Source organism: Osmerus eperlanus, chromosome 12 (genome assembly GCF_963692335.1).
Source record: "Osmerus eperlanus chromosome 12, fOsmEpe2.1, whole genome shotgun sequence".
NCBI lineage: Eukaryota > Metazoa > Chordata > Actinopteri > Osmeriformes > Osmeridae > Osmerus > Osmerus eperlanus.
Genome location: NC_085029.1, coordinates 13458020 through 13484604, shown reverse-complemented (window position 1 = coordinate 13484604; position 26585 = coordinate 13458020). Strand labels below are relative to the sequence as shown.

At 45.6% G+C, this 26585-nt stretch overlaps 4 protein-coding genes across 6 annotated transcripts in view; 1 reads left to right on the top strand and 3 right to left on the bottom strand.

The window, feature by feature from the left end:
• Positions 1 to 225: 225 nt before the first annotated feature.
• zdhhc16b (zinc finger DHHC-type palmitoyltransferase 16b) lies at positions 226 to 7008 on the bottom strand. Of its 2 annotated transcripts, XM_062475276.1 has the most exons (11): positions 6826 to 7008; positions 4426 to 4688; positions 4040 to 4234; positions 3682 to 3770; positions 3512 to 3540; positions 3279 to 3412; positions 2519 to 2599; positions 2199 to 2284; positions 1852 to 1975; positions 1574 to 1644; positions 226 to 1407 (listed from the first exon to the last, which is right to left on the bottom strand). In XM_062475276.1, the coding sequence occupies exons 2-11, from the start codon at positions 4675 to 4677 to the stop codon at positions 1305 to 1307; spliced, it is 1164 nt and encodes a 387-aa protein (XP_062331260.1). In that variant the 5' UTR covers positions 4678 to 4688; positions 6826 to 7008; the 3' UTR covers positions 226 to 1304. The 2 variants fall into 2 exon arrangements, with proteins under 2 accessions (XP_062331260.1, XP_062331261.1); XM_062475277.1 differs by lacking the exon at positions 2519 to 2599 and having other exon boundaries at positions 6826 to 7001.
• Positions 7009 to 7103: 95 nt separating this feature from the next.
• On the top strand, positions 7104 to 14929 carry vps35l (VPS35 endosomal protein sorting factor like). 2 transcript variants are annotated; one of them, XM_062475275.1, is made up of 30 exons: positions 7104 to 7228; positions 7462 to 7561; positions 7729 to 7908; positions 8135 to 8257; positions 8375 to 8399; positions 8535 to 8614; positions 8705 to 8833; positions 8961 to 9045; positions 9198 to 9254; positions 9363 to 9459; positions 9565 to 9612; positions 9761 to 9854; positions 10073 to 10273; positions 10355 to 10401; positions 10534 to 10645; positions 10838 to 10954; positions 11064 to 11117; positions 11209 to 11289; positions 11380 to 11442; positions 11604 to 11689; positions 11908 to 11988; positions 12073 to 12136; positions 12266 to 12364; positions 12445 to 12522; positions 12665 to 12779; positions 12937 to 13076; positions 13186 to 13351; positions 13441 to 13559; positions 13721 to 13867; positions 14066 to 14929. In XM_062475275.1, exons 1-30 carry the CDS (start codon positions 7212 to 7214, stop codon positions 14162 to 14164), a joined length of 2904 nt encoding a protein of 967 aa, XP_062331259.1. In that variant the 5' UTR covers positions 7104 to 7211; the 3' UTR covers positions 14165 to 14929. The 2 variants fall into 2 exon arrangements, with proteins under 2 accessions (XP_062331259.1, XP_062331258.1); XM_062475274.1 differs by lacking the exon at positions 7104 to 7228 and adding an exon at positions 7328 to 7392.
• On the bottom strand, positions 14611 to 19255 carry get4 (guided entry of tail-anchored proteins factor 4). Its single transcript, XM_062475278.1, has 9 exons — positions 19051 to 19255; positions 18258 to 18336; positions 17992 to 18073; positions 17741 to 17890; positions 17376 to 17514; positions 17112 to 17252; positions 16847 to 16922; positions 16645 to 16717; positions 14611 to 16466 (listed from the first exon to the last, which is right to left on the bottom strand). The coding sequence occupies exons 1-9, from the start codon at positions 19191 to 19193 to the stop codon at positions 16378 to 16380; spliced, it is 972 nt and encodes a 323-aa protein (XP_062331262.1). The 5' UTR covers positions 19194 to 19255; the 3' UTR covers positions 14611 to 16377.
• A 237-nt stretch (positions 19256 to 19492) lies between these two features.
• sun1a (Sad1 and UNC84 domain containing 1a) overlaps positions 19493 to 26585 on the bottom strand; it is a 9219-nt gene continuing 2126 nt past the window's right edge. The window contains exons 5-22 of the mRNA XM_062475382.1: positions 26333 to 26557; positions 25602 to 25784; positions 24972 to 25055; positions 24649 to 24768; positions 24378 to 24464; positions 23544 to 23637; positions 23380 to 23432; positions 23075 to 23220; positions 22605 to 22877; positions 22338 to 22430; positions 22113 to 22192; positions 21887 to 22031; positions 21486 to 21818; positions 21280 to 21364; positions 20979 to 21094; positions 20685 to 20852; positions 20486 to 20578; positions 19493 to 20351 (exon numbers count right to left, since the gene is read on the bottom strand). Coding sequence (XP_062331366.1) covers positions 20241 to 20351; positions 20486 to 20578; positions 20685 to 20852; positions 20979 to 21094; positions 21280 to 21364; positions 21486 to 21818; positions 21887 to 22031; positions 22113 to 22192; positions 22338 to 22430; positions 22605 to 22877; positions 23075 to 23220; positions 23380 to 23432; positions 23544 to 23637; positions 24378 to 24464; positions 24649 to 24768; positions 24972 to 25055; positions 25602 to 25784; positions 26333 to 26557 — 2489 coding nt within the window. The 3' untranslated portion in view covers positions 19493 to 20240. The remainder of the gene's footprint in view (positions 20352 to 20485; positions 20579 to 20684; positions 20853 to 20978; positions 21095 to 21279; positions 21365 to 21485; positions 21819 to 21886; positions 22032 to 22112; positions 22193 to 22337; positions 22431 to 22604; positions 22878 to 23074; positions 23221 to 23379; positions 23433 to 23543; positions 23638 to 24377; positions 24465 to 24648; positions 24769 to 24971; positions 25056 to 25601; positions 25785 to 26332; positions 26558 to 26585) is intronic.

Here is a 26585-nt window from a genome sequence, read left to right as displayed (position 1 = left end):
GCCTTGAGGTCTGAACCTGTTCAAAAGCTCAAAGTTTATTTTAACTTGATTTGAATATCTAACCATATTGAAGACGTCGTGTTTAGAATGAAGATGATGCAGAATGCCACTACGAACTTGCCAATCGTCGAAAGTGGTGCACTATTTACAATTGTTCATTGGATGACTTCCTGTAACAAAAGCCTTGATTAGAATTGTCGGAGGAATCCCTTTTTTGCAGAAGCCTTGAGACTTGTATTCTGAATTTAAGAACGATAGATGTTTGTAGGTGGTCACAGGTTGTTCATTGTCTTTCAGTCTCACTGGTCCCAAGAACCGAACCTCACAAAAACCTATGCCAAGGATATATGTGGACAATATTTAAATATCTTTAAGTTAACCTGTCAATAAAACATTGTAATTGTAGAAATTGTGGTTACTTTTTATAAAAATGACATGGGAAATATAAAAAGTTGTAAGAAAACTTAAGATATCAAATATGTTTATAAAAGCAATGATAACATGCTGAGTCAAACAGCAGAGCACAGCTCCTTTTGATCAGGTCACAGCTGTCCATCACTATCCATCACTATGCCAACCTTAACCATCATTCTGGCAAGTTTGACTGCGTATGCTCATAATTCAATAAATTGCCTTGTGATGTTCAGTGGTTTTCTTTTGTGCTGGCTGCAGTACAGAGACATGTTAAGGTTAAGACATAAATTAAGTTACACTAGCAATGAGTACATATTGTTCAAAAAAATTCTAAGACTAATTCAATATAACTTATCAATAGTGCCAATATTCAACTGATAAACCAATCTCTGATGACAAAAGGCACATATCAAAGATCTTGTTTGATTACAGCACCACCAAAAAACGATTGTAGGCTCATCTCTAGACAGTAAACCTCTAAGCTATGTATTAATGGTTAAGACAATCCAATGGGTCATCATGTTTTAACTAATCCCTTGTGGATAAAGCTCTTCTTTGGCAACCTTCTGTCAAAAACAACACATTTTGTTTACTCAGTACATTTTAAAACATGTTACATTTTCAATTGTCTAACCAGTACAAAAAACAAACCCTGAAAAGGGTCAAGATTCCACCAACACAGATTAGTTGAAAAGACAGGACCTCTGGTTCACATTGACGTGACGATAGTCAGAGGAGTGCAAAGAATAAAACCATGATGTGCCCAGGGGGCAGAGTCCTAGGTTACCCCACAGCGGGCCTCCCAGTTAGGGGAGCCTCCAAGGCTGACCAGCAGCTGTCAAGAGAGTAAGGGTGGGAACATAGTCTGATAGGAGAGCTCATGTAGGGGGTCAGATGGCCATGGGGTCTCTCCTCATAGGAGTGTAATCCCATACGATGCCATCTTCATGGGGAGGATGGCTGGATGGCAGGAGGACCCGGGTGAGCCAATGACTGAGAAAGAAAACCAACAAAGAAGAAGAAATGAGGTATGGAGTTTCTTACTTCAACATGTCTTCCTACTTCGCTTGCTGCAACATAACCAGAAGGAAAGGATAGCTACAGTAGCTACATCTTGGCTTTTGTAGAAAGAAAATAAAAGGAAACTTCTACTACATACCTTGTCTTCTCCACTCCAAACAGCACCTTCCAGTTGTTTAGTCTGCCGTAGTGGTAGGGATTTTTGAAAACCTAAAGTAGAGAAAAGGAGGTAAAGAATCTTTCCTGGTGTGCTTGAATCAAGCCTTATTTTCCTTATTTTTCTCCTGCTAAGGCAAGTTATCAGACTGACTGCCAGATAAGCACGTCTGGATAGGTGAGATCAACTCCAATCAGATAAGGAAATGTCACAGCAATAGAAGTCCACAGTCTCCTAAAACAGGCCCCAGCGAACCTCACCTTCCCGCTCTCCTTCAGGCGTTTGGCCTCTTTGCGGTTGATGTGTCTCTCGATGCTGGTCTCTCCATGGGTGATGAGGATGGCATGCCACAGGGTCAGCCCCCCCAGGGCTACTGCCACCGAGCTGCAGGGAGGACACAGTGCAGGTCAATCTCTCATCTCGGAAATGATGATGATGAATTCACGATGTTCTCCCATACACCCTGTCCACCATGTAGAGACTGGTACACAAAATATTCATAATAATAATGTAACCAGGATGATTTTACAATACTGTATTGTTACATTTCCATTAATAAAAACATCCCTTGAAAGATTAAGCCTTTCAGCACTACAAAATGGCTGACCTGGTTAGCACCCAGACAAAGATGACACACTTGTGAACAAGCCTCTCCCTGAAGCTGTAAGGAGGGGGCGGGGTCTGGTAGTAGCTCTGTGGAGGACAGGATAATGAGGTGAGCTGTTCTAGAGGTACACATCTTGCAAAGTACAAACACAGATGGTTGAGAAAACAGGGTTGTGATTAAAACCCAGCTACAGCTAGTTAGCACTACAGTACAATACTGGACTACTGCCTATGGCCTATGACCAAGTTTATAGAAGCGCTGCCATTTGACACTTGTTTACTAGTCTACTATGACGGCTTTTCTACCTGACCAATCACTACCTGTGTGTGAAACAGGTTAAGGAGCAGACCAATCCCAGTCACAGTCTCTCCTTTTAGCTCCGCCTCCACACTTCTGTGGCTCTAACGGCAGAGCAGCACAGGATGTTGGTGTAAAGTCAAAGGTTGGGCGACAATATGAACAATATAATATAGACAATATCAATCTCTGTTCAGACCACACGGTTCTATGTAAACCCTTCATTGTTAAAGTTCATCCAGGGGGCAAGAGGATGTTATTTGTAGCTTGGAGGCTTTCTGAGAGACTAACAGTTGAACTGGTTGTGTGTCCAAGGGCTCAAGTTGTTTGCATACCAACAGTCTAGCCACTTGAAGATAAACACTGACTGGAACTGAAATATCAACATAAAAGAACATGCAGTGCTGAGAACTGCTTTAACAATCTCTTGATCTTCACACATCACGATCAGAATGTATGGCCTTTCACTGGCCTATATGAAACTCCTCATGTTGCTCTTTGGAACTGACAGGAGAAGAGGCAGATGGAGAGAGAACCTGCATATAGTCCGGACAGGGAATGTCGCAGAGAAGTGTCAGACAGACCCTGATCAAATAGTCAAATAACTAAATACCTTGTTTATGTTGAGCATCCAATAACACAGCATGAAGTCAAGAATGTATTTTGATAATGGACCAGCTCTTTTACTGTGCATACAGAAACTTCACCTGTTAAGTTTCTCTCATGTACGTAAAAAAAGGGATTTAAAAAAATCGTTCATTGCTGTTAAATATCCCCACTCACCTCCACGGCATTGTAAGCCTCTATGAACATTTCTTTGCAGCTGACGCTGCAGTACATACAACCCAGTGTCATGTACAGGCAGAAACAGAAGAAGTAGCGATGGTTGAAGTGCCCTACACAGTTGTTTAGCCAGGCTGGGTTCATGGTTAAGGCAATACAGAGCATCAGGTCAAGCCATCTCAGTGTGTTAACATGAAAGTGATGAATCTGTGATCTTTACAGTATAAGGATACGGCAGTGGTGGTCCATCTTTAGAACACACCTGTACAATAGAAGAATAAACATCAGCATTTTACCTTTTACCCCCCCCACTTAACTACTAAAAAATGTGAAACAAATTGAAATGTTTTGCCCATTACGCTTTGCCCATTAGAATTGAGTATGATCAGAGTTTGGTCCTTACGTGTTGCAGATGCTACAGTGGTGGGTCCTAGCTGGCTTGGGAACGATGCATTTCTTACAGATAGACACTGATGGGATGTCAGTCTTCTCCTAAGAGGCAACACAACAAAACAAGGTGTTAATCTCATACACACAGTCCCCTGTCTCATTGGTATTTCCTTGTACAAATACAATCAAAATGGTCCAAAATGGTCCTCTGATGTGTGAAAAGGTTTTCGAAACAGTTCATTATCAATGAAGGGCACTGGAGCTACAGCAGAACAATCCTGAAGGTAAGATAGCTGGGCTTAGGCTTCTCAAGGAAAACTTTAATCCATCCTGCCTAGGAGTTTATTTCCAGCAGGCATTAGGAAAGGCACCTTAGGAGGGTGTCCTGCAGAGGTGGTGGTGGCCTTGAAGTAGTGGAAGAGGACCATGGTGAGAATCCAGTGGCCGTAGCTCAGGTGCCAGAAAATCCACTGGGGAGGGTAGGTGCTAAGGATGATGGGCAACACAAAGAGGTAGACAATGACCAGGACAGAGCCAGTGAGGAGAATCACCAATGTTACAAATACCTGGAGAAGAGAAACGAGGAGGAGGACAGGAGAAAGGGGAGGGAACGAGGAAAAGATTAGAAAAATTGGGAGTGTCCCGTTTATTCATGATAGAAAAGGTAAAGCTAGTTTGCTAGATAAAGTTTGCTAGATAGATTTTTGGAGGTAGAAAGTACAATCAACTCCAATGTGAATAAATCAAGTCCACTCACCACACCGAACCAGCGAGTGACATGGTCCACTATCCAGTACACAGGCTCAAACACACAGTCCAGGAGGGTGTCAGAGTTGGACAGGCTGTTGAAATATAGTGACTTGAGGAGCAGCTTGAAGTAGCTCCACAGTTCCTGGAGCTTCCTCTTAGGCTTGGAGGCACCTCCGACCCCTCTCCTGGGGCACAGACGGCACCAGCGCAGGAGCAAACGCATGGCCCTGGAGAACTGCCACCTCCAGCTGCTACGCATCCCCCTGCCGCCTTCCACGCACACACAGACACACAGACACACACACCAGAAATTACACACACATGCCGCCAGAAACAGCAGCTCATCATGGCGCAGCTTGATCCCCGTCTCTGGTGATGATGCCATGGTGGTTAGTCTGTCCCTTCAGGAAAGGACACCGTCGACATCTCGAACGGAACTCTAACTGAAGACTTGACTGGCGAGGCGCCCAGGCTTTGCCAACCTTAATTTGAACCTGAACCAGATGCCCTGCCCACAATCCCTTAGCCATGCAGCCTGCCCATCTCACCTGTCAAATGACCCCTGAGCAGAGAACAAAAGCGACCCAGGTTTCCACAAGGCAAAAACTTGGCTTGGAACCAAAGCCTTCAGGAGATGCATCTGCACACACACGCATCTTATCAAGCTGCACCATTGGCACCACCCTCGTCGTCATGGTGATTGAAAACAGCACAGGACTGTGTCCAAATGTCCCTCGAAAATAGGACAGGGGCTCTCAGGTAACATCTCCACTCTCTAAAAACATATACCTTCAATAATTCATTAGCCATACAGGTTCTGTGGCCAACCTATTATTAGAAATGCAGACGGAAATGCAAAACAAGTAACCTTGTAGGAACGAAAAAGAGGGATGCATTTCTTAGAAGAGGAATATGTGGTTACTTGATCCAGGCATCATTTCATGAAAGTGAGTATTGGTTTCACTGATAAAAATGGGTGCCTTGTTTACGCTCTCCAGAATAGTAGTATCAATTATTAGTGAGAGCAGCTGGGCCTTCACCGTAGTGTGGAAGGATTAGGTGTGGGAATTTTTTGGTACCTCTCGATTCGAATCTTGGGGTCACGATTCGATAAAAAATGTATTCACGATTTTTTATCGAATTTCGATTCAATATATGCTTACATTTGATTCCAGTTTGCTGTTTCTATTTGACTGTGATAGGCAGTTAAGTGTTGAAGAAAAAAATCCCACTGCATCGAAACCTTGAAATGTATAGTTTTTCTTGCAGTTTAGTAAACTCATTGTTATAAAACAAATGCAATTGAATATAAGATGACTGCAACCATTCAACATATGACAGTCTTTTGTTATAAGCAAGGCAGCCCTGAGACAAATGGAATAACTAGTTCGTACAAAAATAAAAAATAAATGTACAAGAATAAAAAAACGTTTACAAAGAAAAATATTATTATTTTGTTTTGTTTTTAAATCGATTTTTGAAATTTGTGAATCGATGTGAGAGAAGACTGAATCAAGATTCATATGTGAATTTTTTTGTCGATTTTTTCCCTCACCCCTACTAAGCAGGCATTTGGTCAACAGCACTGCCCCCTATGTTACCAACAGGGCAGATACACAGTTACTCAAAAAGGATATAATGACAGAAATTAAATAATGTCTACACGCCATGGCAGTGAATAATCATTAGCTTTGACAGGCATGATGTGACAGCATATGCCACATAGCCTGACTAGGAGGATGAGAAGCATCCAGTTAAATCAACTGTCTCTCCACCAGTCTCCTTCTGGCTCATGCCAGGTTCACAATAGGTCTATTGTGCTTGTAATGTAAATTAAATCACACTTTAACAAAACAAAAGTCAGCACTGAATCCATTAGTTGTATTTTCCACCCTTCAAGGTAGAGGCCTGGTAGTTTTCTTTTAAGAAGTATAAAACATGTCATTAATATGGCACGGGTGGCAGACCAGAGAAAGAGAGGAGGGTCGCATTGAGAAAATCAGTCTCCATAACAACACTATAAAGCTGCAGTTAATAAGTGATCGTCCCCTGCTGCTCACCAGTGTAATAAGCTTTGCTCTGTCCTCCAGCCATCTCCCCTAAAGACTAAGCTACATCAGCCTTGCAAGTGCCAAGCCCTGTGCAGTCAAGTCAACACAGTCCTTCAGGGGTGGTTTTCTGTATTCTAACTGGCCCAATCATGCTTGTTGCATGCATGCAATGTTATCATCTTGTGAAGATGCTAGCAACATCAGACATGACAAACACATCCTACCTAGCTACTAGTCGCTAGGTAGAGCAAAAGGTAGCTAACATAGCCACATTGGCTTTCTAGCTAGCACTACTATAGCTAGTGAGCTATCTGTCATAAAAAAATTATGTGACCAATGAGCAGCAAGCTACATACCTTGTAAAACCAAAGGATCCAGTTAAATAAAATGCATGGATACTGAAGTCATTAGAAATACAGGCTCCTCTGCATCCAAGATTTTTTTTGTTGAGCGCGGTTGCCGTAGCTCCAGCCCTGTTCGTGCTACTGCTTGCCTTTGACAGATGAGCGTTGCATTCTGGGACATGTAGTTTTTCCTCTGTACTGAAATATCTCCTTATCTAATTCTAATCATCTCTTCATTATCTCAATGTACAATACGTTGTTGTCTCTCCTTTAAAGTATCTGTCTGAAAGTTCCAAGTTAAACAGGCCAACATATAATAGAAAAATCACCTTTCCCCAAAGTTGGAACCCAATCCCGGAAGTTTACCCGACCAGGAGTCGTCATATGACTGAATAAAAATGGCTGCGGTTCAGTGGTATGTACATATTTTCTCATTATACATCTGGAAATGTAATGTTAAAATCTATTTTGCATGGAGTTCATTGGTATAAACGTATCACTGTGTACATGTAATCGAAATTGATGTAACATGGGAATTCACCCCGTTGCAAACGACGTTTTACTGGGCTGCTATAAAACGTAAATATAGTGTGTCGTGAATTGTTGTCATATACTGTGGTTACAGCAGTTTTGTTTTTTCTACGTTAGGCATTCTCGTAGCCGCAAATATGACGCCGAGCTACAGAGCTGTCGTCTGGAGGTCTTGCCTGTGGAGTTCGGCGACTATCATCCCCTCAAGCCCATTACAGTGAGTACACAGCACCATGTCAATCTACCTTCCTTTTGGAAATTGCTTAGGCCTACCTACGATTATTATCAATGAATCATTTCCAGATAAGACCAGACAGTTAAGGTTTTCAGACCTTCGTAAAACGGACACTGCAGTCAACAGCTCAGTCTTTGCTCCCCACTCAGGTGACAGACTCAGGGAAGTCACGTCGTGGGGGGCGTAAAGGCAGCACATCCTCCTCTTCCTCGTCCTCCAGCTCTGTGGCCCTGGATCCATTGAGCTCCATGTTGGACGGAACAGACCCCCTGTCCATGTTTGCAGCTGCCAGTGAGACCCCCACCCTGTCACACAGCAGTTCCACTGGAGTGAGTATACTGGCCTGGAAGGGCAGGGAGGCAAAGGCTGATAAAGACTGGTTGATCAGTTGAGGCAGACAGACAGTTAAATACACCGCTGAGCAGGTTAATACACATAAAGACAGCTAGCCTGTACACATTTGTTATGGTTCATAGGTCCTTAGCCATTCATGATGAAAAGAACATAATCACTTTGTATTGCTCTTCAACCTCGCTTTCTGTGTCTCTTATTAAGGATTTGGGGAGAAAGAGGAGGGAGAAGGAACAAGAGGAAGATGTGGGCGTAAACTTTGAGCCCTGGTCATCCAAACGTGGAGAGATACTGGCCAGGTTTACCACCAATGAGAAGCTCTCCATTGTGAGTCTGTCTAGATATTACATGGGTTAGTACACCTTATAGAGAACAAGATACGTGGAAACCCATCTCTGGGATGAAAACATAACAATGGGAACATGCTTTCTTCTTTTCTTGCAGAATCTATTCATGGGCTCTGACAAAGGTGAGGCCACGAACTGACGTCACATAACCCACTCCATAACTTCATTTGAAAGAGGTTTTCCTGCATTTAAGGCTCTCTGATGGAGCCTACTTGTAGCCATAATCCATCTTCTGGCGTCCTTGTCTTGGTTCCCAGGTAAGGCTCCTAGTCCCGGCTCCTCCGCCGTCTCAGAGAAGGTGCGCACCCGTCTTGAGGAGCTGGATGACCTGGAAGAAGTGAGTTGGAGGAAGGGTTGAACGTGGTAAACATAGGGCAGACAGAGAGATGAGAGGCGTCAGAGTTGAATGTGTGTGTTTTTCTTTCAGGGCTCCCAGAGGGAGCTTCTGAACCTGTCCCAGCAGGACTATGTCAACCGCATCGAAGAACTCAACCAGAACCTGAAGGAGGCTTGGTCCTCAGACCAGAAGGTCAAGGCCCTGAAGATTGTTATCCAGGTGTGAATCGCACCTAAAGTTTTGTAAAATGTTCAGCTATTCTTGGGGAAAACAGTAAACTTTATTAGATGTTAATACTCATTCTGTAGTATTTTGTCAACCCTATGCCAATGCCATTTATTCCCAGTGCTCCAAGCTGCTTTCGGACACATCAGTCATCCAGTTTTACCCCAGCAAGTTTGTCCTCATTACTGACATCCTGGACACATTTGGTGAGAACTCACACCTCCCTTCAGTTCATTTGTCAAATCAGGGAGTTTGATAGAAACATATTAGTGCATTACTGTCCATTGTATCATAACTAAGTTATGTTTGCTGATTGTCATCAAACAGAGATTGACTAAATGTTAATTATCTGTTGCAGGGAAGCTGGTGTATGACAGAATCTGGTCAATGTGCTCTGACCCTCGACCCCTGTCAGGTTTGACCCACCAGCCATCTTTTCTGTCTCTTTTTAGGTTTGTCTTTTGTAGCCCTGACTCTCTTGCTCCATCTAATACATCTACTCATCCTACCCTGTACTTTCAAGACGCTTTCACTGCTGATGAAGTGAACGACACTGCCAAGGAGACCTGTCTCAACTGGTTCTTCAAGATTGCCTCCATTAGGGAACTCATCCCTCGACTGTATCCTGTAAAATGCTGAATTCCACCGTCCACACACACAAGTCCTATTCATAAACTTTTACTAAATTGAATGTACTAGTTGAATCCTTGACTGTGCTTGAACAGATATGTTGAGGCGGCCATCTTAAAATGTAACCGTTTCCTGACCAAATCGTGAGTTGGTCACCTACCTTTACCTGATGATGTTTAAAAAAAAAAAAATCCTAGGCATATTCTTTCTACTAAAGAGTTGTTTTAACGTGAATTTGCTTTTTCACTCTCTCTTGACTTCTTCTTTCTAACTCTCCCTCTTTCTCCTCAGGGGTATCCAAGAGACGCTTCCTCGTCTCACAGCCATGATCCGGGGCATAGGAGACCCCCTTGTGGCCGTCTATGCTAGGGCCTACCTCTGCAGGGTAAGACAGGGTGTGTCCCAATACCCACACTACCATACTATATACCATGTAGTATTTACCAAGCTGAAAAGTATGGTTGTAAGGGTATTGGGATGCATTGAAAGACTGGTCTCTCCTTCGAGAATGAGAGTAATGCGGTAATTTCGTTTATGTCCAGACTCCATTACATATTCCATATTCTGCTCATTCTGACCAGCCCCATGCCTGTGTGTGGTCAGGTGGGGATGGAAGTGGCACCTCACCTGAGGGACAGCCTGAACAAGAACTTCTTTGATCTCCTGGAAACCTTCCGTCAGATCCACGGGGACAGTGTTCAGAACCAGTTGGTTCTGCAGAGGGTGGAGGTCCCTGTCTACCTCACCCTCTACTCACCTGCCATCAACTGGATCCTCCAGTGTGTTGCCTACAAGGCACCAGAGGTACACACACACACACACACACTAACACATGATGCAACTGCTCCATGCTGCTCCTCGTCCTAACTAGCTGCTGTGTTTCAGGCTCTGCTGACTGAGATGATGGAGAGGTGCAAGAAGCTGGGAAACAAGTGAGTTTCAGATGATGTCGTGGGACCTGGGTGGCCAAGTGTGAGGAGACTAGGGTAGAGGATAGGAATGTTACCGGAATAGCGTAATAGTAAGGGGTTTCCATGTCCGATCCATATCTTTATTGTTCACAGTGCCTTGCTTCTGAACTCGGTGATGTGGGCGTTCAGGGCGGAGTTTGTGGCGACGAGGGCAACAGACTTCATCGGCATGATCAAAGAATGTGACGAGGCGGGTTTCCCCAAGGTCAGTGACATCGCTGTTACGATGCAGGCACAGGGTCCAACACATACTTTGGGTTAGAATCGAAATAAGGTAAAAAATATTTTAAGCCACATGTATCTGCAAGCCACATTCTATCTTCTTGTTTCTCCTCTCTCTCTTTTTCTCTTTCCATTTCCCTCTCCTCACCATCCCTCCATCCTCTGTGTCCCACAGCACCTGTTGTTTGGCTCGTTGGGTCGAAGTCTTGCCTGTGCCGACCCTTCGGAGCCTGAGAGACTGCCCATCCTCAACGAGGCCTGGAAGGTCATCACTAAAGTCCGCAGTCCCCAGGTACACTGTTTCACAGAATTCTACAATACTGTGCAAATGAAAGATTTATTTAAGTGAGTGAAGACCATCCATACGTGGTTTTCATGTGTCTCCTCTTCTCGCCTTTCAGGACTACATAAACTGTGCCGAGATCTGGGTGGAGTTTACCTGTCGTAACTTTACTGTGAGTGGAATCCAAGATTGAGAGCAGAAGAGTCAGACTTCATAATATGTACTCATAATATAATAACAGCCAATACTTCTTCTGTCCCTAGAAACGTGAGGTCAACACAGTTCTCTCTGACATCATCAGACACATGACCCCAGACCGTGCTTTCGAAGATGCCTATTCACAGGTAAACACTGTACCTAAAGTGTGGCCCATTGATTGATAAGAATGGTTGATGATGAGCTGACCAATCATACATGTTTGTGTGAGTTCACAGTTGCAGTCTGTGATCAGGAAGATCCTCACCTACTTTACGGACTTCTCAGTACTCTTCTCCATGGTAAGATATCATGAAAAACTTGAAGTTCTACGTATTATTTTTGTAGCTTTGCTCTAACTTGTCTGGTTCCTGTATTCTCTGTTGACCTAAATAATCAGACATGATACTGTTGTGACTTTGTTTTGTTTGTTTACTTCCTGTTTACCTGCTGTTACCTTCAGGAGCGTTTCCTGCCTTTCTTAGACATGTTCCAGAAGGACAGCGTCAGGGTGGAGGTCTGCAGGTCCATCATGGAGGTCTTCATCAAGTATGTGCAGACCCACCTAACACTAAAGCACAGCAGATCCAACCACTTACAAGTACTATAGACTCATTAGACAAAGTCATGTAGTGTGTAGGTATATGATCTGATCCAGGCCTTGGGCCACACCTCATGTTCCCGAGTGTTTCTGCACGGCAACACCATATGTGATTGGTGTCTGTCCAATCAGACACCATATGTGATTGGTGTCTCTGTCCAATCAGACACCAGTTGGAGCCCACCAGAGACCCGGTCATCCTCAACGCTCTGTTGCACGTCTGCAAGACCATGCACGACTCGGTCAAGTAGGTCCAGCCGTGTGTGTGTGTCTGCGTCTGTCTGTGTGTGTTTGTGTTATCAATTACCAAGTAACTGTCTCTGTCCCTCAGTGCTCTGACTCTGGAAGATGAGAAGAGATCCCTGGCACTGCTGATCAATGGTTTCATCCGCATGGTGAGTCTCTCTGCTCTCTCTGCTGCCTGTGGTCGGGACACGCACTACTCTGTTACTTTTTCCATTTTTACCGCCATTCCCGTTAAGTTTACAAATGACGCTTTCCAATCTGTCTCTTTCTTTCCCCAGGTGTCGTTTGGTCGGGACTTTGAGCAGCAGTTGAGTTTCTGTGTGGAGGCCAGAGCTACCTTCTGCAACCTGGAGCCTGTCCTGGTGCAGCTCATACATGTGAGGACTGCAGACCTGTGTGTTTGTGTAACCAAGTTACTGTACTGACATCAAGCTAAATGTGTGTGTTTTATTCTCAGACGGTTAACCAGTTGGCCATGGAGACCAGGCGTGTGATGAGGGGGAACCACTCCCGCAAGACAGCTGCCTTTGTCAGGGTCAGACTCTCGGCTACATCCCTACCGTAACTGACAACTTTATGGTCTCCTCAAAAAGTCCTGGACCATGTGTGTAACTGAAGCATGTTCTTCCTTCCTTCCTTCTCGCTCCCTCTTGTCTTTTTCCCTCTCTTTCTGTCAGGCATGTGCTGCCTACAGTTTTATCACCATTCCATCCCTAACCAGCATCTTTAGTCGTCTCAACCTTTACCTGCTGTCAGGACAGGTGGCGCTGGCCAACCAGTGTTTTTCCCAGGGTGAGTTGATTGGGCTGAGCATGCGACTGAATTATATGGTGTCTTCTCCCTTCGGCACGCCTTATCTTAATCCCTCTCTCAATCACTCACTCGGTGTTTCTCTCACTCTCTCTCTCATCCTTTCTGTCTTTCTTCTTTCTTTTCTTATGTCTCTCAGCCGACGCGTTCCTGAAAGCGGCGGTGAGCGTGCTTCCTGATGTTCCGCGCAGCATCAGCATCGAGGGCAAGCAGCGCTCCTCCGAGAGCTTCCTGCTCGACTTCATCAACAACTTCCTGTCCGCGCTCCTCGTCGTCCCGGTAACCCAGCAGGGTCCCTCGTCTCATCAGCTTAGTGACACATCATGTTAATAGAGAGATACATTGTAACTGAGAATGTCAAACAACAGCTGTGTGTTTGTGTGAGTAGGACCACCCAGAGCAGGGGGTGTTATATCTGGTGCGAGGTCTGTTGAACATGGTACAGGACTACACTTGGGAGGACAGCGGTGATGCTAAGATCCGTGTCTACATCAGTGCTCTGCCCCTGCTGGCGGCTATGAGCCAAGAGAGCTACCTCTACTCTATCCCAAAAGGTATCACACACACACACAACACACACACACACAATCACACAGGGAGGTCACTGTTTTTTGAGTTAACACCTACCTTGTCTCTGTCTCAGTGGACTCTAATGAGACCCTGTACGGAGGAGACCCCAAGTTTGTGGCTGAGATCAACAAGCTGTGTGAGACTCTGATTGGCCAGGTGCTGGACCACCTGAAGACCCTGGGGAGAGAGGAGGTAGGAATGCCGCTCTCAGAAAGACTGTGCCTGAACCATCTCTTACTGTTTATACTCCTCTATTTATCTTTCTGTATGTCTGCTTTTCACTTATTTTATCCTTGTACTACACATTTTTGTATCGACATCTAACCCCCCCCTCCTGTGGTGACTCTGTCCAGGGTGTTCGTCGTCAGGGCAGCCTGGCCTTCTCCCTATTCGGCTGCCTGCTGGCCCATGGAGACCTGAGGAACAACAAGCTCAACCAGCTGGCTGTTAACCTGTGGAACCTCAGCCACAAGCATGGCCACTGTGACACACGCACCTCCGTAAGACACGCGCGTATACTCAGAGAAAGCCTTGTCTTTAACAAACACATGAACGGGCTTCTTGGTTCTACAGTTGGCGTCATCCGTGTACTGTTTCTACTGTAGGTTGTTCCGGCTCTGCTGGTTTGGCAGATGACGTTGTTTCCACGATTCTTCTTGATTTTGCTTTGTGTGTGTGTGTGTGTGTGTTTGGGGCAGGTGCGGACTCTGGAGTTCATCAAGCACCAGGGCCAGCAGCTAGATATGGCCCACATCTCGGACATAGTCCAGAGACTCACCCTGCAGACACGCACCTGAACGACCGGGAACCTGAGCACAGGAGGGCGGGCGGGCGGGCGGTGTTTCCCGGCATGCCTTTCCTACATTGGAACCTGGGTTTATAGAGGCCCGATGACCTTCAGCTGCATCCATCCCCACTGACGGTTCACAGAAACTTTTTAGCACGGCGATTGTACCTGCTATATTGTCATTGTATTTGAAGATATACTAGCCTTCTAAATATTTGCTGATTCATATCGTGCCATTAAGTTTCTTTGTATTTCAGTGTTATAACAGTGTTCTTGTTCATTTATTTGTATGAATTGATGTATCTTCATGCTGCACTAACATTTTCTAAATTATCAAGTCTGGATGTAAATCAGTAAAACAAATGAAATGTGATTATTCTGGGCAGATGTTTTAGTTGTGGTGCATCCTCCACTGTGTCCAGCAGAGGGTCTGAATGAGCCAACATGGAGGCAGAAGACATTTCATTAGTTGTGTTTATTTACTCAAGTAGTGATATTTCAAAGGCAAACAACCCCCATTTGCATTCACATGAAATTATCAAAAACTAAATGGTATGATTGATCAACATGCTGGCTTGGTTAGCCAGAGCCTAACCCTAATAGCCTTTGGTCAGACTTGTATGCCAACTCTGTTCTTAGACATTTTGCACACCCAACATACACACACACACAGCTCACATACAGTAAGGACTTGTACATTCAGGGCTCATTAATGATGTCAGGCTACCTGTCTTGTCTGGTGGTAAGCTAGTGCATTGAACCAATGCTTGTAGTTGTAAGATATTACAATGATACCCTAATCTTGACATGGTTGTCATGTCACAAAATCTCCACACGATGTAAGATGTTTATTGGGAGATTCACTCAACTTCTAAAGCAATTTTATTTTCAAGACAGACCAACACAAATGTGGAAAACCTGTATTCGTCACACAACACAATTGTCCCCCTCGTCAATGTGAATCCATGAGGTTATGACTTCTGAAAACTCAACACTGAGATATAAGCAGGATACTGTCTGAAGACAGACTTGAATACAATGTTTTGCAAAACAATTCTACTGTATGTTTGAATAAAGGAATATACATGAAATCAAAGCAGGTATAATGAACAACCCTCCTGGGATAATTTCATACAAAATTGTTATACAACAGGGATGATTTTATTGAGTTAAATTTGTTCTTTCTGGATTTAACTGACTAACATTTGGATCAAAAACAATAGAGCAGTCAACTGCTTTAAACCAAGTGAAAATTTAATGTTAAGGGAGTAGAAGGCATCCTCTGTAAAAGACAAACAGACTTGCATTCACATGAGCATGCCTTTGACATTCGTGATCCCATTCTCGCACACACACACACACTGCATACCCTCCTACGCACACAGGGTATACGATCTGAACATGCCTGGTTTGTATACATATTCACTTGTGTCGATCTGAACAAACATGTAGTCAGTCTCCCATGTGGTAACAGATGTGAAGTGATCAGTCCGGTTTCTCAGGACTTCCTACAGGACGTGAACTGCTGTGAACACGACAGCGTCCTGGATGCAGCTCAGTTCTACACAAGCTGACAGCTGTATAATAGATAATGAAGTCTCTCCACAGACTCTCGACCATGCACTTCATCCCATCGTCTTAGCACAATGATTATTGTTATTGAACATTTACATGAACACAAGTTAATAATAACTCTGTAATACAAACTTCCACCAGCGCCCATGGTGGTTACCATGGTTGCCACAGAGACATAGACAGCCTTCACTACAAGAATCAAAAGGGCAGGGTTACTGAGTACATTAATAACAGAAATGATGAATATGGAGCCATTGTGTCTCTTTGTCCATGTAAATGAAAGAAACTAACAAAGCCCCAAAAGGAAAGAGGGGAAAGATGGAGGGAGGCAGCTGCCACATACCCCTACACTGAAAATGTCAAAAAAAAAACTAAAAGAAACAAAACAATGAAAACAAAAAATATAATATTATAATACTAGCTCAAAACGGAAATAGAAGAGTTTGCAATTTGGCGCAGTCCAGGCAGTACTGGGAGGAGGGAAGGTTTGGGCAGCTGAATGTTCTGTTTGTGATGGGATGGTTGGGCCATCTGTAATTTGGGGTTGAGTGTTGAGGGACGAGGAACCTGCACGCCTTTGTAACACCTCCGGGAAGAGGCGGGGTGGGGGCAGAGGGGGTTCAGCCTGCCTCTGATGCTCCGATGCTCTCAGTCCAGCTCGATAGGGCTGCTGTCCTCTTGTGCTTCCTCCCCCTCCTCGTCATCACCTGATCCCATCAGGCTGTTTAGCAGGTTACCTGGCAGACAGGCCAAGGGAGAGACTGAGTTCACACACATCTTTACCAGTTTATCCAGATCCCAACAAGCCACCACTAACTATTTATTGAGAGTTGACTTATTCTGATGTTTTTTGATGGTCGACAGAAGAAGAAAAAGAAGCACAATCAGTCAACCAACCAAATCCTAAAAGCTCACCTAGCAGCCCACCATATGACGAGGACTGTTTTGGCGGCACCCCAAAGAAGACCTGTCCTATTCTGTCAAGATACTGGTGCAGCGCCCAATACAATGGCAAAGGGGAACAAAAACAAAAAGGACAGTTAACAAAGTGGGTAATCCACCAGCCCCTGCTACTGAGACAGGCCATGACCGACAGCAGACTCTCCCGCTAACTCACCTCATTATACATAGGGTCCCTCTTCAGGGAGGGCTGGTACTGCTCACACAGCACTGTGAACACTGTTAACTTCCCTCTGTACGGGGCAACACAACACCACAGAAGAAGAGTTAGGAGGACAAAGGACATCATACTTTCACCACCACTACCAACACGAGACAGAGATTCTTGGAGGACCAGTTTGTTATTTCAGACGGCGGGCATAGCAGATGAACAGAGGTAAATGTATGTGGGGTGGAGGAAGAAATATTGAGGCCAGTCTTACCCGTCCACTGCCAACAGGAGGAACCAGATGAAGTTGAGCAGAGGCTGGACAAAGGGAGGGCCTTTCTCTATAGACGGGTGTTTCTGTGTGTATGTAGTGAACACCACAGATGCACTGTTCTTGTTCTTTAGACAGAGGAACCTGTAGGGAAGGAGGAACGGATAGACAGGCAAAGCCTGTTAGCAAGCAGAAGAGCACAACAGATCGTGCTGGCTGGTTATAAGGACTGTCTTGCTTGCTGCTGACATAGACAGACAGACTTACTGTAGGACGGCCTGCGCCACAAACATGTCCACCTCGCTACGGAAGCCCCGGGATGAAGAGTACTCCACCAGCATCTTGGCACAGCCCTCCCCATCAGACGAGTGGAGGAAGTGGTAGCGAGACTCACTGTAGTTTTGCTCTGGAAACATGAAAACATGGTCTTTGGTAGAACATTGTTAAGAAGCCTTAGCTTACAGCTAATGACAATCCACCCCAGTCCTACACCAGTGCATGCTTTAGTCTTGCCAAACTTACTCTTACAACAACACATTATGCCATTCCTAATTCTCTGTAGTCACCAAATTATTGTGTATCGTATGTGATATATTTATGTCTGAGTCAGGTGACTCATTGCTGGTCCATACCCTTCCACAGAGTGACAGCCAGGAGCTGGTGTAGTTTTGGATGCCCCAGCTTTCCAGAGCCTCCTGTCGACCATTTGAGGGCACGGGACACAAATGCTACTCGCTCTGGGGAGTTAGGATCCATCAAGCTGAACAGCTTTGCCAGATGCTCTGAAACAAAACACAATAATAAAGATGAAAACACAGCCAACAACCACATATTGGTCCCCATTTCCTCTATCAGTTAACATAAACCATGTGGTGCAACTCACCTAAATCTTCATCCTCTACCTTAGCCTCAGATTTCTCCAGAGACTCTAGTACCAACATGGACAGGTCTGCTGCACTGTTTTGCTGTGAGTGAGACACCTCTTATAAAGTTGCATATTTACAGCAAAACCTGCAAGGCATTATAGGTCTGCTTTCTTTCTACAATAGTAATTCTTAACATATTATCTGACTGAATTTGCTACTGGTAAGCTAATTATCATATTAAACTTGAGCAATTATTTGGCAAAACTAGGCCGAATTTAAATACCTGGTTATAGCTGAAGAAGAGCAAGGCGCCATTATACATCAACTCCCGTGCTTCTGCATGTTTGGTCTGTGACACATACCTGTTTGCAGACACATAACATGTCACTGACACGCTACTTGATCAAATCATGTGGTAAGCTAGGCAACTATCTAGTTAACTAGAAAAAAGTTAAAGTTATCTTGTAACTAGATTAAGGAAATATCCCTTAACGAATATACTACTGTAAATACGATAGTCAGTACCTATGACAATTTTCAAATGTAGCTTGATGCTAGCACTCACATTAACTGTCCCAACGATGGCTATCAGCTACAAAGCCATAATGTACTAGGTAATGACTATGCACAGGCCGGGCCACTGGACTGGCAATCCTGCTACCAGCTTTCTAGGCTGAGCTTGCTAGCTAATTACGATAAACACAAAGGTTACCAGCCAGGTTGTCATAAACTGGGGTTGGCTAAAATTGGCTGGCCACATATTCAACATCACGGACATAATTGCCTAAAGTATATCGTTGTGTTTAGATCGCTACGAGCTAGCTTGACAGCTAGCTTTTAAGTAGAGCTAGCAGGCTAGCTCAAACGTCGATGCCTAGCATTCTCCGGTGACTTTGAGTCATTGACATGCAGACTGCCCAAACAAATTGCAGAACATGTCCAAGAGGGTGGGGCAATACCATGAGTCTACCAATCACAGGCAATTGTGTTGACAAGCAGAATGATTTGGAACAGGCAGGCCCTAAAGCCAACTGAGACATTAAACGGGCCAACCACAGCAAATTGACAAAACTTACCTAAAAAATAAGGTCCTATACATCTGATGTGCCTCATAGTAATCCCCCTTTTCTACACTGGCTCGCAGTTTCCCTTCAACTCTCTGCACACCACCACGATTCCTTGCGCTGGAGCACTTCAGAGCCTCCTGCTCCGACATCATTGTTTGTTCCCAGCAGCAGCTCTCGGCCCAACCAAACGTTGACAGGATAGGAAACGAATGTGCTGAAATTGATTTGGCATATTCAGCTTGCCGTAGTTAGTTGTGGTTACCATGGTGTCACGTTGTTACCTCTGTGGCCAAAATAATTTATTTCACTCCTAAACTATGCCTTCTATGCCTCATTATACTTTTGCCATCTATCCCAACCTATTTGACTATCATCTTAACTTTGGCCACTGAGTCTATACAAATACAGCACGTACAGAATAGTATTCAAATTGTCAATAACAATGCAACAGTCATAAAAGTAAGAGCTTTATTATAACATTTTCAAATGCAACCATGTACAAAATAAAATATAAAAACCCGTATCTTTACAAGACATTTAAACTGTCTGAAAATAATGTACAAAAATACAGATTCTTATTTCAATAACTGAAAAATACAGAAATAAATAAAATATTTTTAACTGGGCACTTGCAGTTTATCTATATAGGGTTGTGATAAACAATATTACAGTATGGCCTACAATCAGTGCAACATTTTCTTATTACTTTTGTGCAATTCATTCCTTTAAAAACAAATTATTTAATTAAAATTACATTTGACAAGTTCAGCATAATGTACAATTCAAAGCAACACTGATATTTGTAGACTTTTATAAGACAAACTATTGACAGTGTTCAAGTTACATTCCTCCAGTGGTTTTTGTGTCCAAATGGATAGTATGGTAAAGAATACCTTCAAATTGAGCTGTAAGGGCCCAACAACATCCATCTATTTTTGGTATTCTACAAAACTCTAATTGAATGAAGACAGAGGGAAGTTGGGTTGAAACATTTAACAAATACAGTTAAAAATACAGTGCATCTTATCTACAGAGCTAGAGAACCAATGGTGTCATTGTGTTTGTGTGTTCACCCAACCCCTTTCAACACATTACTTGTTTGCATAATGAACACGAAGGCAGATACTAGGCACCCATGACAGTCATTCGAATTGGAACACCAAAAGATTTAACAATACCAGTCTATGCCCTGCTCCGTTTTAAACGGGCTCTCCGTGTACTCTGACACGGTACAGGCAGGTGTACTCCTGATGCCCCCAGTTGGACAGCACCCGGATCTCAACGATTTGGTAGGCATCGACATTCTCTTCCTGTGGATAGAACAGACAGTCGTTCAGTTAAGAATCTGAGAGTACATTTCAGATTTGCCAGCAGAGAGTACTTACAAAGGCAGAGTAGTGTACTTAACACAGAATAGGTCTCAAGCCAATGCTTGTACACTTACAGAGACAGGGTAAGTCTGCAGTGCATCTCCATCCTCTACATAGGTGTAGTTGCCCAGTAACTTCCCCTCCTCCTGGCTCTCATCATCCAGGCCCTAGCAACACAATAGCGGTGTTAAACAGTTCACAATGATTTTAATCTTTTGTCGTGTAACAAGAGTTTAAAAGAGAATGGTGAATGAATGAGTGAGTGAGTCTTACGTAGACGGTGAACTGGCGTGGGGCGCTGCTGATTCGTCCTGTTGGGGACAGGGCTTTGGGGATGTGCTCCATTGAGAAGGCAGAGGGGCGGATCTTCATGGAGAGGCGGATCACCAGGTAACCACTGGAGCCTCTGAATGACCAGCAGTTCCCTGGATTGATGTCAGGCTAGAGAGTGAGAAAAAGAAATAAAGATGGAGGTTACAGAGAATGAACATCACAAGTATTAGGTACCACCAAACACCAAAAGCACTTAAACCGTTTGCCAGGCGGTCCCGTCGAGCAGAGCGCTACCTGAATGACGACTCGAGGAGACTGGGAGAAGTACCAGAGCGGCAGGCCAAACAGACTCATCAGAGCGGTCTTGGTCTCGTAGGTCTCTGAACAGCGAGTGCTCATGATGCTGCCACCTGCACACACACACATTACAAAAATATTGTTGCAATGTTTCTAGAATGGTCATGTCTAGGTGGTTAACGTGTCACAAATTAACACATAAACCTGTGGTATCTCAAAGTCCAAACATTAATGTCAACAACCCAAGCAGGTCACACCCATCTCAGCAGTCACATGGGTCAGGGTCCAGTCAGCTCACCTCCAGACTCAAGGGCATAGTCCACCAGGCCCGTCCGATCCTCAGAGTATAACTTCAGGGCATTTCTCACAATCAGCTGCACTTCCTAGGGTAAGAGGAGAAGGTGCGCTCAAGAGGCCATAGAACAGTAAAGACAAGAAAATGCATCATGCTCATGTAAGCTTCAAGTTTTCAAAAGGTGACACCAGATCACCACAGACGCCCACCTCCTCCGTCACCTCGGTGGCCCCCGCAGCTCCCACGGTCTGCAGCACGGTCTGGGTGAGGCTCTGTGTGCAGGGCCCCTGCTGGCTCCCGTGGTCCTGCAGCAGCTGCACACTGACGTTCTGCAGGATGCGCAGCTCCAGGGAGGCCAGCGAGGCCTGCAGGTCAGCCCCGCTCACGTAGCGTTCAGACAGCCACAGCAGCAGGGAGTCGGGCAGCTCCGTCTCCCCGGAACCGGGCTCGGAAGAGTGGGAGTCTTCAGGAGGGTCCTTCTGACTGCCGTAGAACAGGCCCCGGAGCTCTTGACGCACTTGGTCTGACACCTGCGCTGAAACCTGACAGAAGATGGAGATGAGCCATCGCTGTCTGTGTCAGCCACCTGGTGTTTACCTTGAGGACTCACTGTGTCATGGAGGGAGTCCAGCTGGCCACATCTGCCCTGGCATCCCATCACCCCCTGCAGGTCCTCTCTGATGCTGACCAGCACAAGCTCCAGCCTTTGCACTTCTGCCAGCAAAGCATCATGGGAATCGCGGTCCACAGCCACGCTTAAGGTCAAACAGATCCAGAGATCATCCTAAACTTCATAACTTAGAACTCGGGAGATACATTTACATGTACTAACTTACATGTCTGGAACAGGTACACGTGGATGTGATGGTGTACATACTGGAGCAGGCGTCATCGTCTCTTGTCTCTTCTGTACCTCCTAAAGAAAGAAAAAAAAAAACAAAAAAAAAAAACAAAGTTGACAGTTGACAGCAAACATAGCAATATGAGTCAAGGATTTAATTCCGGGACTACTTGAAAGTGTGTGCGTGTACCTCTGTGTGAAAGTGTGTGTGTGTGTGTACCTCTGTTTTGAGACTGAGGGCATGCAGCAGGAGCTCCATTTGATCCAGACGAGAGCTCCTAACCTCCTGTTGCTCAAATTGCTGCTGCTGAGACTAGGAGAGGCAGAGGAAGAGAGGGTGGTGGAGGAAAAGGGGGAAAAAAGGAGGAGTAGAACAGGTAATGCTAGGCAAAAGAGAAAACATACTCTCACAGATATAACTGCTTAGACACCATCAAATATGACCCATGTTTGCTGGAGTGATTGTCTTTGGCTCCTCCCGCCTCACCTGTTGCCTGTGGGCAGTCTCCTCCTCCACCATCTCTGCCCTGAGTCTCACCAGCCGGTCCTCCAGCAGCCTGGACACCCAGGGCTCCAGGCTGCCCCCGTCTGCCTGAGAGGGGAGCTGCTCCTGGAGGGCCTGGTAGAGCCCGGTCACCTCCCTGTGCTGCTGCTCCAGCCTCTGGCCTCCCCCCTCCACATGCTCCCACACCTTGGATAGGCTCTCCTCCAGCCGGGCTAGGCGCTCAGAGTGGAGGGACGACACGGAGCCCTCTTCCTGCTGGGAGAGAACCACCACAGGAGGGGTGAACGCGTGCAAAGAGATGCAACACACAGCTCAAGCACACCCAGGCACCAAGACACACACAGACCTCAACAAGGGGCTTAATGCATATGCCGTTTTGATACTGTACATGCTTGATGTCCCAGATGACATCGCACCGCCTTCATGCATGTTGGTAACACGACGACCCTTACGTGTGCCCCTGATGGGAGGGCTGTGAAGAGGGCAGCCCCGGGTGTGTGTCCGTCTCTGGGGACGGAGAGGCTGGCTGTCACCCACTCTGTCATGCTGAAGGCTGGCAGGCCAGACAGCAGGTTTGAGGGTCCCCAACACCACGCAGCTGTAGAGAGACACGCACACGAGCTGTATATCACATACACAGAGAATGAGAGGGAGCAGGACAGCGAGAGAGAGAGAGAGGGAGTGAGTCAACAGTATGCTACTGTTAGGCTACGGGGGCAGCCTTTCAAGTCTGGATAGCGGCAGGTAAGACACATACCCAGAAGTAGTAGGCACGGCAGCAGAAGCAGTTTAAGCAGCTTGGGAAGACACCTGACAAAACCAAAAAAAACGCACCATCTCTTAAAAAAATGGCGAATGAGGAGTTTCAGTCACGAGCTGGTTTAAAAATCAGGCACGGTCTATGTGAAGGCCAGGACTCACCGTGTCAAGACAAACACATTGAGAAGGGACGTGAGCGCGATGAGATGATACCATGCGGTCCCTAGCCACCGGAATACAACCGTCGCTGCTTTCCCTGTGGGCACACAGACACGCGGTAAAGGCAGGGCAAGGAGGGGATTACTCAGGGAAGGTACAAGGCTGTGTTCCATCATTAGGAATCAGAGTATTAAAGTGCCCTCTGAAGCAGGGAGATAAGGAGGCCTCATGTTCCAGGTGAGCCTCTGATTAAACCCACAGATGCAGAGCTGCTTGAGAAGTTGTAGGCTAAACCCTGACGAGTTTCCAGTTTAACTGTATTGTGTTTTTAAAGAGTCATGTTAATCCAGCAATACCACTATAAACCTACATATTGTGTAGCATGATGTAGACCTAGAGCATTTGTAGGTGAACCATAAAGCAAGGAGTGCAAGGCATTAGAATAACACACATCACAGCGAAGGGGGAGGGATACACCAGTTAGATAGATGGATCATGTCGATAGGTCAACCTTAACTTACTGAGGGAGAGACAGTGACACAGGGCATGCTAAAGCACATTAGCCCTCCAAGGTAAGCCACCCTTCACTAAGAACCACCACACAAACTGTCCAGCGGAGGGACTGTAAAAGCTGGGATGGGGGGGGGGGGGGGGGTTGTCAAACATGTCAGAAAGTTCCTCATTAAGGCACCATTTACAGGTTACACAGACACAAGCAGGCAAGATTCCACATGCGGAGAGAAGCTGTTAAAGGGGGAACACAAGGGAAGAGTCTCCCAGCCAGCCATCTGGAGGGTATGAAAGTTGGGTTGGTTCAATAAGTTGTAGGATGATAACCTGGGGACAGGGCAGCCAACATCAGCCTTTGCGTTACAGCCCCGCTGGCAATGCCCACTTTTTGACCAATCCACAGCAGGCAGGACCCTGGGGAACCAATGATGTGAGCAAAAACATTCCGGTAATTTCTTCTCTCAACAGTGACAGGAAGTTCAATTAATTGCCATGACTAGTTAGTAGTTTCCGAGCCTGTCTGGTGTTGATCCGACAAGTTTGAGTTTGTATAAAGTGTACCAGGATAGGCTAAAGGGGGTTAGTTTAGGTTGGTGACCTGTGTAAGCAATGATGCTCCACAATGGCCCCCACAGGCAGAGTGACCTGGACAACCAAATAGATGAAGATGCACAGTCTGCATGTGAATCCATGCGGTGTTTCTCTTTGCAGTCATCACCTGTGGGGAACAACAGTGAAGGAGCAGGGACGGCCAGCCAGGACAGAATGAAACACACCAGAGCTCAGATTCCAATCACATCCCTCACAGTGAACACATCTCAAATGTATAGTCTCTCTCCCTCCCTCTTAGGCATGGTGTCAAATCCTACACCAGCCTACACCCCTCATGAGTCACCCAGCTGACAAACACGGGACACTTACACAGAGGTCCGTTCAGATTCAGGTCTCCCCCTTCAGCCTCCAGCTCCTTCACGTTCATACTTCCACAGGAACTGCTGTGAGCGTCTGAGAGAGAGAGAGAGAGAGAGAGAGAGAGTTTAAGTCCAAGTTTAAAAGTCCAGTCAAATCCCAGTGTCCCCTTCTTTACCTGTGCTGAGGATGAACAGAGTGAATGGATTTTAAAAAGTAGGGAGAGAAAACAAATGCTGCAACACCATTTGCATGTTACTAAGGCGACAGGCAAAGTAAAAGGCGTCCATTTGTTTGGTAGGGAAACCCAGCTGGTGTGACATGCGAGTAAGAGACATCAAAATACTAAACAGCTAGAAAGTGGGGAGGCAAAGGAAAAAAAGACAGAAAGGGTTAGACAGGGACAGAGTCTGGAGTTCCCCCTCCTGTGCAAAGGACAAGAGAACCATGCCAGTGCAGAACTAAACCACCACCTCTCCACACCTTCCCCTAGACTCCTGCTCACAGGAAGAAGACCGTAGACATCCCTGGCCTGAAGCATTCACAACAAAGTCATGACCCCGTACCATGAATGGGGATCCATGAATAACCCAGCTGTGCGTGAGAGGCATCAATGGGGGTTAGTATATTGTAGACGACTACCTTTGTCTACTACTGTTCCATGCCCTGTCTGGGCCCCATGGCTCCACCTGAGCACAACAGCCTGCAAGGCAGCAGAGGCCAACGCCACTGCAGACTGCAAGACTACAGTCGACACTGACGCTGTGGAGGCTGCACCTCTTCTGCTGTACTTTAGACATCTGGAGCAGACAGCGTACAGCACACCTAGTCAAAGAGAGCGAGGGGATCAAGGAAAGAAAAAAGTCGGAGAAAGGGAGTAACATTAACCATGTTCAGTAAGAGGACAGCGTAGGTCTTTTCTAAGTTGAGTTATTATCAGTTTTGACGAGGAGGAGATGACCATTGTGGAGATTTACTGACCCACACCAAGTGATTTCCCTAGGCATACACACATGGTAAATCCCAGACAACGTTATACTGCAGGACCAGTACCTGAGGAACAACACACACCCACACCTGAAAAGAGTGAGTATCTATTGCTGACTATGTGCCTTTTAAGGTGAGACTCCATCCAAGTGTTTGTGGCCCATCCAGTGCAGGTGCTACAGAGCAGTGGAAGGAGTGTTGTGAGTTAAGAGTTCTAGAAAGTTCTCTGTGGAGGTCATTCCTGAGCTGCAGGACAAACAGAGCGAGAGAGACAAGGCCAGTGCTGTGATGGAGTCCTACTGAGGCTTGTGCTGGAGGACAGGAGACGGGGAGGGTTAGAGTTTGGTTAGGGTTTGGCCCCGGGGCCTGGGCCCTGCGCCTGCTACCTGTGCCCTCTTTGGTCAGCTGGTGGAGGAGAGGGAGCAGAGAGAGGAAAGAAACCATGCAGGCTGCTGCCCTGTTCCACATGTACACACTCAGGATCCACACGGATGCTAGGAGTCCTGGATAAGAATTAGATATGGTAGCATTGAACAGCAGTTTCGTGTCATAAGTGCACGTCTTAGCGCCGGTATAAAACATGTAAAAGGAGGACAAATGATTAAACCCAGCTAGACACTAGAATCAAACCAAATTCCA